The sequence below is a fragment of the Mytilus galloprovincialis genome, chromosome 5 (assembly GCF_965363235.1).
Source record: "Mytilus galloprovincialis chromosome 5, xbMytGall1.hap1.1, whole genome shotgun sequence".
NCBI classification, from domain to species: domain Eukaryota; kingdom Metazoa; phylum Mollusca; class Bivalvia; order Mytilida; family Mytilidae; genus Mytilus; species Mytilus galloprovincialis.
Window position 1 is genome coordinate 93,302,366 of NC_134842.1, and position 12,228 is coordinate 93,314,593.

General features: G+C 31.3%; 1 protein-coding gene across 1 annotated transcript; it reads left to right on the forward strand.

The window, feature by feature from the left end:
* The first annotated feature begins 1,789 nt into the window (after positions 1-1,789).
* On the forward strand, positions 1,790-11,600 carry LOC143074207 (uncharacterized). The gene is made up of 3 exons (XM_076249757.1): positions 1,790-1,838; positions 6,940-7,134; positions 10,862-11,600. The coding sequence occupies exons 1-3, from the start codon at positions 1,790-1,792 to the stop codon at positions 11,593-11,595; spliced, it is 978 nt and encodes a 325-aa protein (XP_076105872.1). The 3' UTR covers positions 11,596-11,600.
* The last annotated feature ends 628 nt before the right edge of the window (positions 11,601-12,228 follow it).

The window sequence follows — 12,228 nt, forward strand, 5'->3', positions numbered from 1 at the left end:
GACCTATATTTTTTATTTGAGATTTGGAGAAAGCATGACAAAATGCAGTTTATGCAGAAAAATGATAAAAATGACATTTTCAGAAACAGTTTTTTTCCATTTTTTTAGGTTTAGAGAAATACCACTTTGAGCATCTGGTCCGCAATGTCAAGCAAGACTTTAATAATTTTATAGTTATTCGTATAGTGATTTTTTTTTCCTTATTGCCACTTATCACAGCTTCAGATTGAACCCGATCTTAATAATTTACGACGAAGAATATCTGCTCCAAAAATTTTATAACATTGCCTAATTTTTTTACAAAATTGCACAAATCCCCATTTTTCAGCCTCAATTTTCTCGAAAACAAGCACGGTGACCTATGTTTTATTTTGTGTTTTATTTTATAACTCGCCAAGGCCTACAACATATTTCAAAATTATAAAAATGACATTATATCGAGAAACTGTATCGGATGCCCTTAAGCTTGAACCGGAGCGTTTTAATGACCCAATCAGTTGAAATCTTTCACATAAACTAATTAATTCAATTGTAATAGACACTTAAGTTTTTAAAAAGTGTCCAAACTCTTGCACTAGATGAACCTGAAATTTGAGGCCAAAATCCTTTGATAAATATACAGTAAAAAAAATAAGGTTTTTTTCTACGTACATTTCACGAACTTTTGATAAATATGAGTTATTTCTGAATAAAAAAATGTATAATTTTTTAGGATACTTATATAATACAGAAATTACAAATTATTTAACAAAAAACAATTTGTGTTTATCTTTTAAAACAAAAAAGTATGTCTTTCTTTCGAAAGGGAAAATACGGCCACAAATCCGAATTTGGAGCAGATATACAAAATTTCGACCTCATTTTACTCAAAAAGTAGTACATGGAGTATACTTTACATTACTTTCACTTGGTGTTTAGGGGGTGGTTTGAGATCGCAAGAAACATATTAAACCCCGCCACAATTCTTTGTGCCTGTCCCCAGTCAACGAGGAAACTAAATAATAATGAAAATATCACCAAACTTTAAGAGAAATAGAAAATACCACGCTGAAGGACTAGTGTAACAAGAGCATTTGAAATAAAAATTGCAGTGAAACTTCACGGTACGTTAAATGAAACAGTTCGAATACGCCGCGCGGACCAAGTATGTATTGCAAATCGACGACAAACTATCTAGCTGCTACATTTTACTAATTGATTCTTATTCGTTCACAAATAATAAGCAAAACAAAAAACACGGCAAAATGCACATTAATTTCAACAAAAAATAACTGCCGGCAGTGGCGGATCCAATACTTTTCATAAAGGGGGTGCTGACTGACCTAAAGGGGGAGGGCTCCAGTCATGATTCAGTGATTTCCTATATAATTAACAAATCTTTTCCCAAGAATGGGGGGGGGGGGGGGGTCGGGTCCCCAGGCCCCCACCTGGATCTTCCTATCGCCGGTTTTATGGTTATAAAGCGGGGTATTGACCTTTTATTGACAGAGTTCAAATATAAAAATATTTATTTTATAACGTTAAGTCATACTTGCGTCAAAACATAGAACCCAAAGCATAACACAAATCAAATTATATTCCGAACAGCTAGCTCTTACCCGATATTTTATCAAAACAAGAGAATGTTATGATGGATGAAACTTTTGGTATGATACATGCATTTTAAAAAAGAAAATTTCTAAATGAATTTCATCGCCAATTTCTACCCGTGTAATTTAAGCCTCGTTGATGATTAAAATTATTGTGCCCATGTATATACGCCATATTCTGTTTTTTAAATCCTTATTTGATGTGCTCCTCGTTAGTAGGAGGAAATTACAGAAAAGAAGAGACTGAAGGTTAGAATAAAATGTTCCAAGCATATTAACATTGGTTTCCTTCCCCTTAACTTACATTCCCCTGGCTGAAGGAAAATGACAGATGTTTTTCAGTTGTGCTTTAGTCAGTCAACAAGCTTAGATAAGAAGACATTAAGGTGTTATAATGTGACAAACAGGCTTTTTTCGAATGTGCAAATAGAAAATACAAATGCTACTTCTTCTGCATACTTTTCTGACGCTTTTCTTAAATACACAATTGAAAGTGAGGAATCGATGAATCTATCTTGGTTTTGGTGTGACGGCATAGAAGAGATTGTCGAGAATTATTGCGGCGAAAAGACATCTAATGAATCAAGATATCAAGTGGTGAAACTATTAAGACAATGTGTACAAAATTTTATACTGGACGGCAAGTATTTTTCACTATTTGGTACAAATTTATTGATGTACCGATACTGTATCATGTCAGTTCCCCTTGAATACATGTTCACCCTGGTCTGTTTGCCCTGAGTTTGTTCGCCCATAGAGTCATTTCACCCTGGGTTGGTTCTCCCTACTTGAATTTGTATATTATCATAAAAGGGCATTTAAGTTTAATACTTATTCAGATATTTATAATGTATATATATATTCTTGAAATTCTATGAAATCACATGGAAATATCTAAAAGATGATGGCTTGTTTTGAAGCGGTACATGGAATGACAGAATAACACTGTCATTATCCGAATAACACTTGAAATTTTAATATTAGCACATATTTGTGACTTTTAAACATTGATAATTAAATAATAATATATTATCGATATATTTTATAACTGACAAATGATTTGCAGAAAGCAGATAAGTTCATTAAAAACTTTTTAAATTTAGTGTGTACATCGAATGATGGCAGCCACAATGGCCACAATGGCCGCCATGTACGATGTACACACTAAATTTAAAATGATCTTTATAAACTCTTTTTGCTTTCTTCATTTCTGTAAATCATTTTTAAGTTATAAAATATATCGATAATATATTATTATTTAATTATCAATGTTTAAAAGTCACAAATATGTGCTAATATTATAATTTCAAGTGGTATTCGGTCATTACAAGTGTTATTCGGATAATAACAGTGTTATTCGGTCATTCGTGTTACCCGTTTTGAAGCATTAATTATAATTTTTCTCACTGATTGTTGACATGGTTGAAATACTTGTCTTTGGTGGATTAATAATAAAACAATGTTTTGTATTGATAAACTCAGAATTTATATTAAAAGAATGATCAAGATGATGTACGAATTTAAAATCATGAAAAGGATTTGCAAGTTCATTTATTATTACCCTCTGAGACTACTAGAAAGCATTCAAGTCAATAATTATACTATAGAAATTGACTGAATATAATTATCTGTTAAAAAATATCAATAAATTAATTTTGAATGTACATGTACATGTAACACATCATCTGATTGGCTGACATTGTTTTGTCTATCAGCTCATAGACATAATTAATGATGATAATTTTGTCGTGTGACCGAGGGGGTTCAATTCCCAACAGCATAGTGAAATAAATAAATATAGATTCAAATCACATAACCAATTCAAGTTTTTTGACCTGCAGTTATTCTGTGTCAGTCTGTCAGAAACCTATTATCATGATTATGTGTCAAATATTTAATAAAAATCCAATTTCTGATCTGTATCAAACATGTCAAACATGAATATTGTGTTAATTTTTGCCACAACTATTCAGGGTTGGATCTCTGTAGTCATCATACATGTCATATGGTCATATCTAGCTGCGCTCGGCTTAGCAATTTATTTACTTATATATCTCTGAAACTAAAGCAAGAGTATAACCGGTTGCATTATTTCATGCATCAATTGTAAATAAATATATCAGGTGAGCCTCTAGTTATATACCAGTATCTGTAAACTGCTTTGAATATTTTTATTGTGTCTTATCTAAAGCCAAGAGTTAAGGTGCTCAGTGAAATGTGTGCTGTGTACTTGTCTGCATTTAAAATTTTTCTGCCACATGTATCATTGTATATTTTGTAAATCATTTTTAGCTCACCGTTCCAAAGGAACTGTGAGCTTCAGCAATCACTTGGTGACGTTGTCGTCGTCCGTCTGGTGTAAACTATTTCAAACATTTTCTCCTCTGAAACTACTGAACCAATTCCAACCAAACTTAAGCTGAATAATCCTTAGGGTATCTACAATAAAGTTTGTGTTTTATTTTCTGTTTTGTCAAAAAACATGGCCGCCATTTTAAGGAAATTTTGCAGTTTTTGGTTATTATCTTGAATAGTATTAATGATAAAGATAAACTGTATCAGCAAATATGTTCAGCAAAGTAAGATCTACAAATAAGTTTTGTATGACCAAAATTGTCAATTGACCCCTTAAAGAGTTATTGCCCTTTAAGGACAATTTTACACAATTTGCTTATCTTAATTTTTTACTTTAAAAAATCTTCTTATCTGAAACCACTGAACCAACTCCAACCAAACTTAAGCAGAATGATCCTTAGGGTATCTAGAATAAACTTTGTGTTTTATTGATTGTTTCGTAAAAAAAAAACGGCCGCCATGGCTAAAAATAGAACATAGGGGTAAAATGCAGTTTTTGGCTTATATTTCAAAAACCAAAGCAGTAAGAGCAAATCTGACATGAGGTAAAAGTGGTCATAAGGTAAAGCTCTATCAGCCCTAAAATTTTCAGATGAATCTTATAACCCATTATTGGGTTGCTGCCACTAAATTGGTAATTTTAAGAAAATTTTGCAGTTTTTGGTTAATATCTTGAATAGCATTAATGATAAATATAAGTTGTTAACAGCAGATATGTTCAGCAAAGTAAGATCTACAAATATTTTAATATGACCAAAATTTTCAATTGACCCCTTAAAGCAAATTGTCCTTTAAGGACAATTTTATACAATTTGCCTATCATATTTTCTAACTTTAAAAAGTCTTCTTATCTGAAACCACTGAACCAACTCCAACCAAACTTAAGCAGAAAGATCCTAAGGGTATCTAGAATAACGTTTGTGTTTTATTTACTGTTTCGTAAAAAAACATGGCCACCATGACTAAAAATAGAACATAGGGGTAAAATGCAGTTTTTGGCTTATATTTCAAAAACCAAAGCAGTTAAATTAGAGCAAATCTGACATGAGGTAAAATTGTTGATCAGGTCAAGATCTATCTGCCCTGAAATTTTCAGACTTTTTGGGTTGCTGCCACTAAATTGGTAATTTTAAGAAAATTTTGCAGTTTTTGGTTAATATCTTGAATAGCATTAATGATAAATATAAGTTGTTAACAGCAGATATGTTCAGCAAAGTAAGATCTACAAATAATTTAATATGACCAAAATTGTCAATTGACCCCTTAAAGAGTTATTGCCCTTTTAGGACAATTTTACAGAATTTGTTTATCATGTTTTTTAACGATAAAAGATCTTTTCCGCTCAAACTACTGATCCAATTCCAAAAGCTGCATTTTCTAACACTTATAAATAAACATTAAACCAAAAAAAAAAAAAACTACGATGAAATTGGACATTGAAACTCTTAAACGAAAAATAAATGCCAAAAAATCAAGGTGAGCCATTCAGGCTTTAGAGAGCCTCTTGTTGTACATGTACTGATTTGATACTGAGATTTATATTTTCAGTCTCCTTTAAATAATCTTTCATTCTTGGATATACATGTATATATATATACACAGTCAAATTTCACTCACATCAATTTCACGTGAATTTAAATCATGTGAATCTCACGTGAAATTCACCTCAAACGAGCTTATACGTGAAACTCACGTGAAAACAACTTTTGTGAGTTTCACATGATTCTCATGTGAAACTCATGTGAATTTCACATGAAAATCACGTAAAAAATTTTCACGTGAAATTCACATGAATTTTTAAAATAGAGTAATTCGAATAACATCCGAACTTTCAAATTTAATTAAAATCACGAAAAATATCAATTTTTTTTGTTGTAAATTTCACGTGAAATTCATGTGAAAAATTTCACATCAGATTCATGTGAATCTCAATTCACGTGAAATTCACATGAAAATTTTTTACAGGAATTTCATGTATAAGCTCGATTGAGGTGAATCTCACATGAAATTTTTCATGTGAATTTCACTTGAGATTGATGTGAAATTCATGTTAGCAAATTTTGCCTGTATATATGGGACCTATTTTAACTCTCCCAACATGCCCAACATCAAATTATCTCTACAGTACTATAAACATACTGAGATTTCTCTTGCCATGATTACAGATCAAATTAATTTCTGCACTTTTGACATTAAAATTGAAAGAAGATATAGGGTATACATCAAATAAACAGCAACCAAACAACTCAAATAACAACTAACAAACTGAAGAAAAATAATACTTTCACAGTAATGTGTCTTAACATTATTGTGTTAAGTACATTATTATGTCCATGTCGATACATGATAGATATAAGAAGACTTGGTTTGAGTGCCAATGAGACAACTATCAATCCAATATTAAGTCACAATTAGAAACAAGAAAACAATTATAGGTCAAAGTACGATCTTCAACAAAAGCCTTGGCTCACAGCCTCACACCTAACAGCAAGCTATAGAGGGCCCAAAAAAAGACTAGTGTCATGAGTGTAAAACTATTAAAAAAGGAAAAGCAACAATCTAATCTATATAAAAAATGAGAAACACTTTTGAACCACATCAACAAAAGACAACTGCTGAACATTAGATTCCTGACTTAGGACAGTTGCAAACAAATGTAGCGGGTTTAAACTTTTTAATTGGTACCAACCTTTACCCTTATCTGAAACAGTGGAAAATCACAACATATCATTTGCATATAAAGACACCATATTTGCTTGACTTTCACTTGATGGACCTCTGCTGGTGTAAAGTGGTTAGCTGCGCTTGACATTGATTTTTATTTTGTTTAAAATGAGGTAAAATGTATGCTGGTGTATGTATTAATTTATCATATTTATTGTGAGCTTTGCTTGTACAAATGTTACAGCAGATTGTTAAAATTCTACTTTAAACAAAGGATGCAATATGTATTACATGTGCTATTGTCATTTATATATATTATCAATATTTATAGAATGTAACAGTAAGCATTTAGGAAAGGTTAAAGAAGCAAAGAGTGAAGTAGAGGTTCAAGCTATCCTTGCCCATCACTTGTTCTCAAAACTTGCACCAACTGGGAAATTTGTGATTGATGGTAAATGTACACCTATTGATTTACAGACATGTCCTGCATGTCAAGAAGACCTTGACTATGGGGATACATCTATAGGTAAAGTATTATTTAGAGGTATACAAGGCTTATGCGTACATTTTTTTTAAAAAGAAAATTTGGAATATATATAAGCCTGAACGACAACAATTCACATCTTAACATACATGTCTGAAACTCTTTAAAATTTCAAAATTTAAATTCAACAGTGTGTTCTGATTTTACCTTCAACCCAAAAGTCGAAAATAAACTGACAATGTCATGACTAAAAAAAAAGAAAATCATACAAACGATGGTGCAAAAACAACAACACAGAACAAGTAAGACTGATGAGCAACACGAAAAAGAACAAGTAATTTGAAGTCCAATATTCTTTTTGACAAATTAATGGACAAGTCGTATCATAAAAAATTCAAACTCTTCAGGAACTGTTACAGATGCTGTTAAAAATATAACATATAAGTTTCCAAATTTACATGGATTGTGCGTAAATTAATATTATGCAATTAATTTCGGGATTTCGGGATTGACCCTTTCGGGATCTGGGAATTGTTTTTTCGAGATGTCGGGATTTATATTTATTTAGATTCGGGACCTTGGGACTTCGTGTTTTTAAACCAGGGATTTCGAGATCCGGACCCCTCCAACCCCCCAATGCAGCTCTATTAATTTAGCATAATGAACAAACACGGAAATATTAAAATAAACTTATGCCCGGGAAGAATCAATATCTTCTTCTAGTGTTATTATTTGCGTTCTATTTTTAATCTATACATCTCCAACTTTCGGACAATATTTGTTTACAGTAAAAAGTAAATTCACAACTATAAAGAATCATCAAGCTACTAGTATACAATAATTATTTTCATCTCGGAACTGACCCAACACAGACTGAATATTAAATACAAAATTAATGTAGTGTGATTAATATAGAAATATTTTGCATGTGACCGCGTCAAACTAAAACATATGCAGCAGCACTTGGACAGCATTCTGCTAATCACTGGATTTACGTGGAAAATAAATCAGTAAAACAAAAATAACTTTCAGATAAAGAATAAAAATATGTTTAAAAATTTTATGCAAACACATAAGAAAAAAGATACAAAAAAACAAAAAACAAACAAGGAACACAAAATAAAAATAATTTTGAGGAACAAAGAAAATAGATAGCAGTTGAAATATAAAAACCATAATTAAAAAAATTAGGCTATTTTTATTAAAACAAAGTTTTCTCTTGTATTTCACCTGTAACAATATTATATGTCAAATACAATGTAGAACTAATATAATCAATAAAGTGACTGACAGGTTAAAACTACAGGTAACCTGATTCTGAAATCAGTGAACCGTAATTCTAGTATCACGGATTAAGATGAAAGGACAAATATATTACCATTCACACCTGGATCTGTTGATTAATGACCATACTACCTACCATAAAAATGTCTGATTATTCATATCCGACTAGACGGATTAAGACATTCATAAAAATAAGTCTCTACCTGTACTGTATGTTGTCTACTTTGTCTGATTTTATATTCAAATATTTTTGATTTTATTGATATTTGATTTCAAACAATGATTGGTATTATGATAGGTTATTTGTAGAAACAGCAGTCAGTAATTCATTGTTAAATAAAACTTAAATTGACACAAAAAAAAACGAGGAGCCAGCTATGTTCGTAATACATTTGACTTATGTTTATGAAAGATAATAACAAAAATAAAACACTGCATCCCACCTTAAATCTAAAGTTTTCAATAGACGTTTAAGATTCATCTGGAGTATCTTGACTGAGTATCCGAGTATTAGATTTCAGATATTATGACATCCCTACTAAAAATAGATCATATCATAGGGGTGAAATGTAGATTTTTTTTATATCTCTGGAACCAAATCAATTAGAGCAAATCTGACATGGGATTGATGGGTAAAATTGTTTATCAGGTCATGATTTATCTACCCTGAAATTTTCAAATGAATCCAACAACCTGTTGTTGGGTTGCTGCCCCAGGGACTAAGTCCAAAACTCTGAATAATCTCTAAGATCTCCGACCTATAAAAATGACAAAGTCCAAAACTACGAATAATTTCCAATCTATAAAAAAGTCAAGTCCAAAATTCCGAACTATCTCCAACCTATAAAAATGGCAAAGTCAAAAGCTCCAAGCTTTTTTTGAAACCATAAATTGACAAAGTACAAATTTCCAAACATTTTCCAAGCTAAAAAAAAAATAAGTACAATTTTCCAAATTATGTAGGTCTGAACTCCAATCTCAAAGCTCAGAATTCCGACCTTAGCTAGGAATCTCCTGCTAGAGGCTGAATTGGTAATTTAAAAAAAAAAATTGCAGCTTTTGGTTATTATCCTGAATATTATTATAGATAGAGCTACACTGTGAACATCAATAATGTTCAGCAAAGTAAGATCTACAAATAAGTCAACATTACCAAAATGGTCAGTTGAACCCTTTAGAAGTTATAGCCCTTTATAGTCAATTTTTTAACATTTTTTTGTAAATTTTTGTAATCTTTTACAAAAATCTTCTCCTCTGAAACTACCATGACTACTAAGACAAATTTAACCAAACTTGTCCACAATCATCACTATAAGGTATCTTGTTTAAAAAATGTGTCTGATGTCCTCCCCCCACAAAACCCAGATGGCTGACATGGCTAAAAATAGTAAATCGTGAAAAATGCAGTTTATGGCTCATATATTTGAAACCAAAGCATTAAGAGCAAATCTGGCACTGATAAAGGACAAAGTTCACTTATGGCACAAAATGGCTTAAAATTACAACTTTATCATAAAACACCAAAAAGGTCACAATTTGGTTCGTAAATGAGTCTATTTCAAAAGCCTGAATGCTAAATAAATCAGTTATTTTAATAAAAGTACATAAAATTCTCCAAAGTAGGCCCATTTTGGACATTTGGTCAAAATATGATGATTTTGTGCAATTTTCAGACATAAAAGCTTTGGAAAAAGCTTGGCCGCTACTTACGATCTAAAATGTGTTGTAACCAAAAGATTCCAATTTTGATACAGATTTCAAAAATATAATAACTTTTTGGATCCTGAATGGAGGCCATGGTTAATTATGCCAAAACAGTTAAAATTATGGGGAAAAAATACCAAAATTGACCAAAAATACAAATAATATTTCTTTAAGGGGTCATAGCTTCATAAATTTTAACGGACAGTGGGCAAAAAATATATTTTTGTTGCAATAGTATTATCACAAGTAAACATATTTCTATGTGATTTTGTAATTTTTTGGCCTGATTTTAAAAATTTCAAAAATTTAGTGCCAATTTGAACCCTTTGATCATTCTGCCCTGAATTTTTCAGATCAATCAGACAACCGGTTGTTGGGTTGCTGCCCCTGAATTGGTAATTTTAAGAAATATTTGCAGCTTTTGGTTATTGACTGTAACTACTGGTCAAAGTTCATAATAGATAAAGAAAATTATAAGCAGCAAGAATGTTCAGTAAAGTAAGATCTACAAACACATCACCATCCCCAAAACACAAATTTATCATGAATCCATCTATGTCCTTAGTTTAATATGCACATAGACCGAGGTGAGTGACACAGGCTCTTTAGAGCCTTTAGTTATATATTTGCACCTTCTATTTCAGATTTTGATCTGATTGATATTTCACTCACAGTAATTCTAGTGTGCTATTTATTTTTTCCCCAATATGAGACACTCTTAATGACATGATAAGTTTTTAAGAGCTCAAATTCACTGTTATTTATCATTAACTTTTTATAGGAAATCCAGACTACTGGCATGGATATCCTGATATTCTAATAGATAGAAGTACTGTTAAAATTGATATGGATGAAACTCAAGAATATGAACATGATGAATTACCAGAGCCAGATCGAAAGAAGCAAAGACAATTAGAACAGACAAATGGCGCAGATGGAGAAGGATCCAATTTGACCCCAAAAACTGATATTTTTACTACATGTGAAGATCAATTCTTTAAAACTGAAAAAACCTTAAGACAGTCATTTGCTCAGACTATAACAAATGCTTTTTATCAAGTAAAACAGTATCCAAAGCTTCAAAATCTTTGTATTCCATCATTTCTAGCTTCAGATAATAAAGTAAGGATTATTATGTACAACTGTGAACAAGACAGGCTGTATATATCTGAAGATATGTATCTGTTTGATACTCTATGTGACCATGGCCTGAACGTTGGAACAATAGTCTCTATATGGCTGGCATTAAATTTTGAAATCTTTCAAAATGAGGTTGATGAAGATGATCTTACAGCTATAGCACTTAAGAAGTCATCATTTCAAAAAAAATTGCCAGATACAGTACTTTCAGTCTACAAACATAAGTTGTACAGAAATCTGCCAACGAAAAGAAAACATACAGAGCAACCACCTCGTACTACTATGAGTGTCAGAGTTCTTAAATCTAAATATGCCAGAAGTCTCCTAGAGAGGTTGGAAAGCTTAGACTCAAGATTTTTTAATACACCTGACTAGTAATCCAACAGGTATGTAATATCCAGACTGTGAGTTCCTTTTACAGCTAATTTCCTAAAGCATGTAGAGTAAGACTTTGGTTAGCTTGCTTGCTTTGTTTGTATATTGTACAATTGTAATTGGGATAATGTCAAATCAAATTATGATATAATATATACAGGTTTAACTATGCCTATATATATTGTTTGACGTTGACAATCTTAATTTCAAAGCAAAGGTTAATGTTTGTACAAACGAAGCAAGCAAGCCAACCAATGTTTTACTCTATACAATTGCAAGCATTATGAAATTAGCTGTATTAAACAGGATTAAAATTTTGTATCCAACTTTTATCAAGAAAAATTATAACTTCGATCATTTAATTCCTAGCTCTGATTCAGATGTAAAAGGATGTCATATTCTGCGATAGTTGTTTTGTCAAAATTCTGAAAGCTGGATAAGTGGTAACCTAGAATTCAACTGTTTTTCACTTCTTAAAATTTTAGACCGAATCAAAATGTTTTAAATCATTAAAATATAATTATAAAGAAAACAAAAAGGTCCAAACAATGAACAAGGTTCGCACAGTATACACATATAACATGTCTATAAATGTTGTTCATGTTCATAGATCACTTGTCATTATATTTCCAA

Bases quoted from the DNA above. Each gene is read 5' to 3' on its own strand.
- LOC143074207 (XM_076249757.1), top strand. From the start codon at position 1,790: ATGTGCTCCTCGTTAGTAGGAGGAAATTACAGAAAAGAAGAGACTGAA. The intron at 1,839-6,939 runs GTTAGAATAAAA...CAATATTTATAG, and splicing joins CAGAAAAGAAGAGACTGAAG to AATGTAACAGTAAGCATTTA. The intron at 7,135-10,861 runs GTAAAGTATTAT...AACTTTTTATAG, and splicing joins CTATGGGGATACATCTATAG to GAAATCCAGACTACTGGCAT.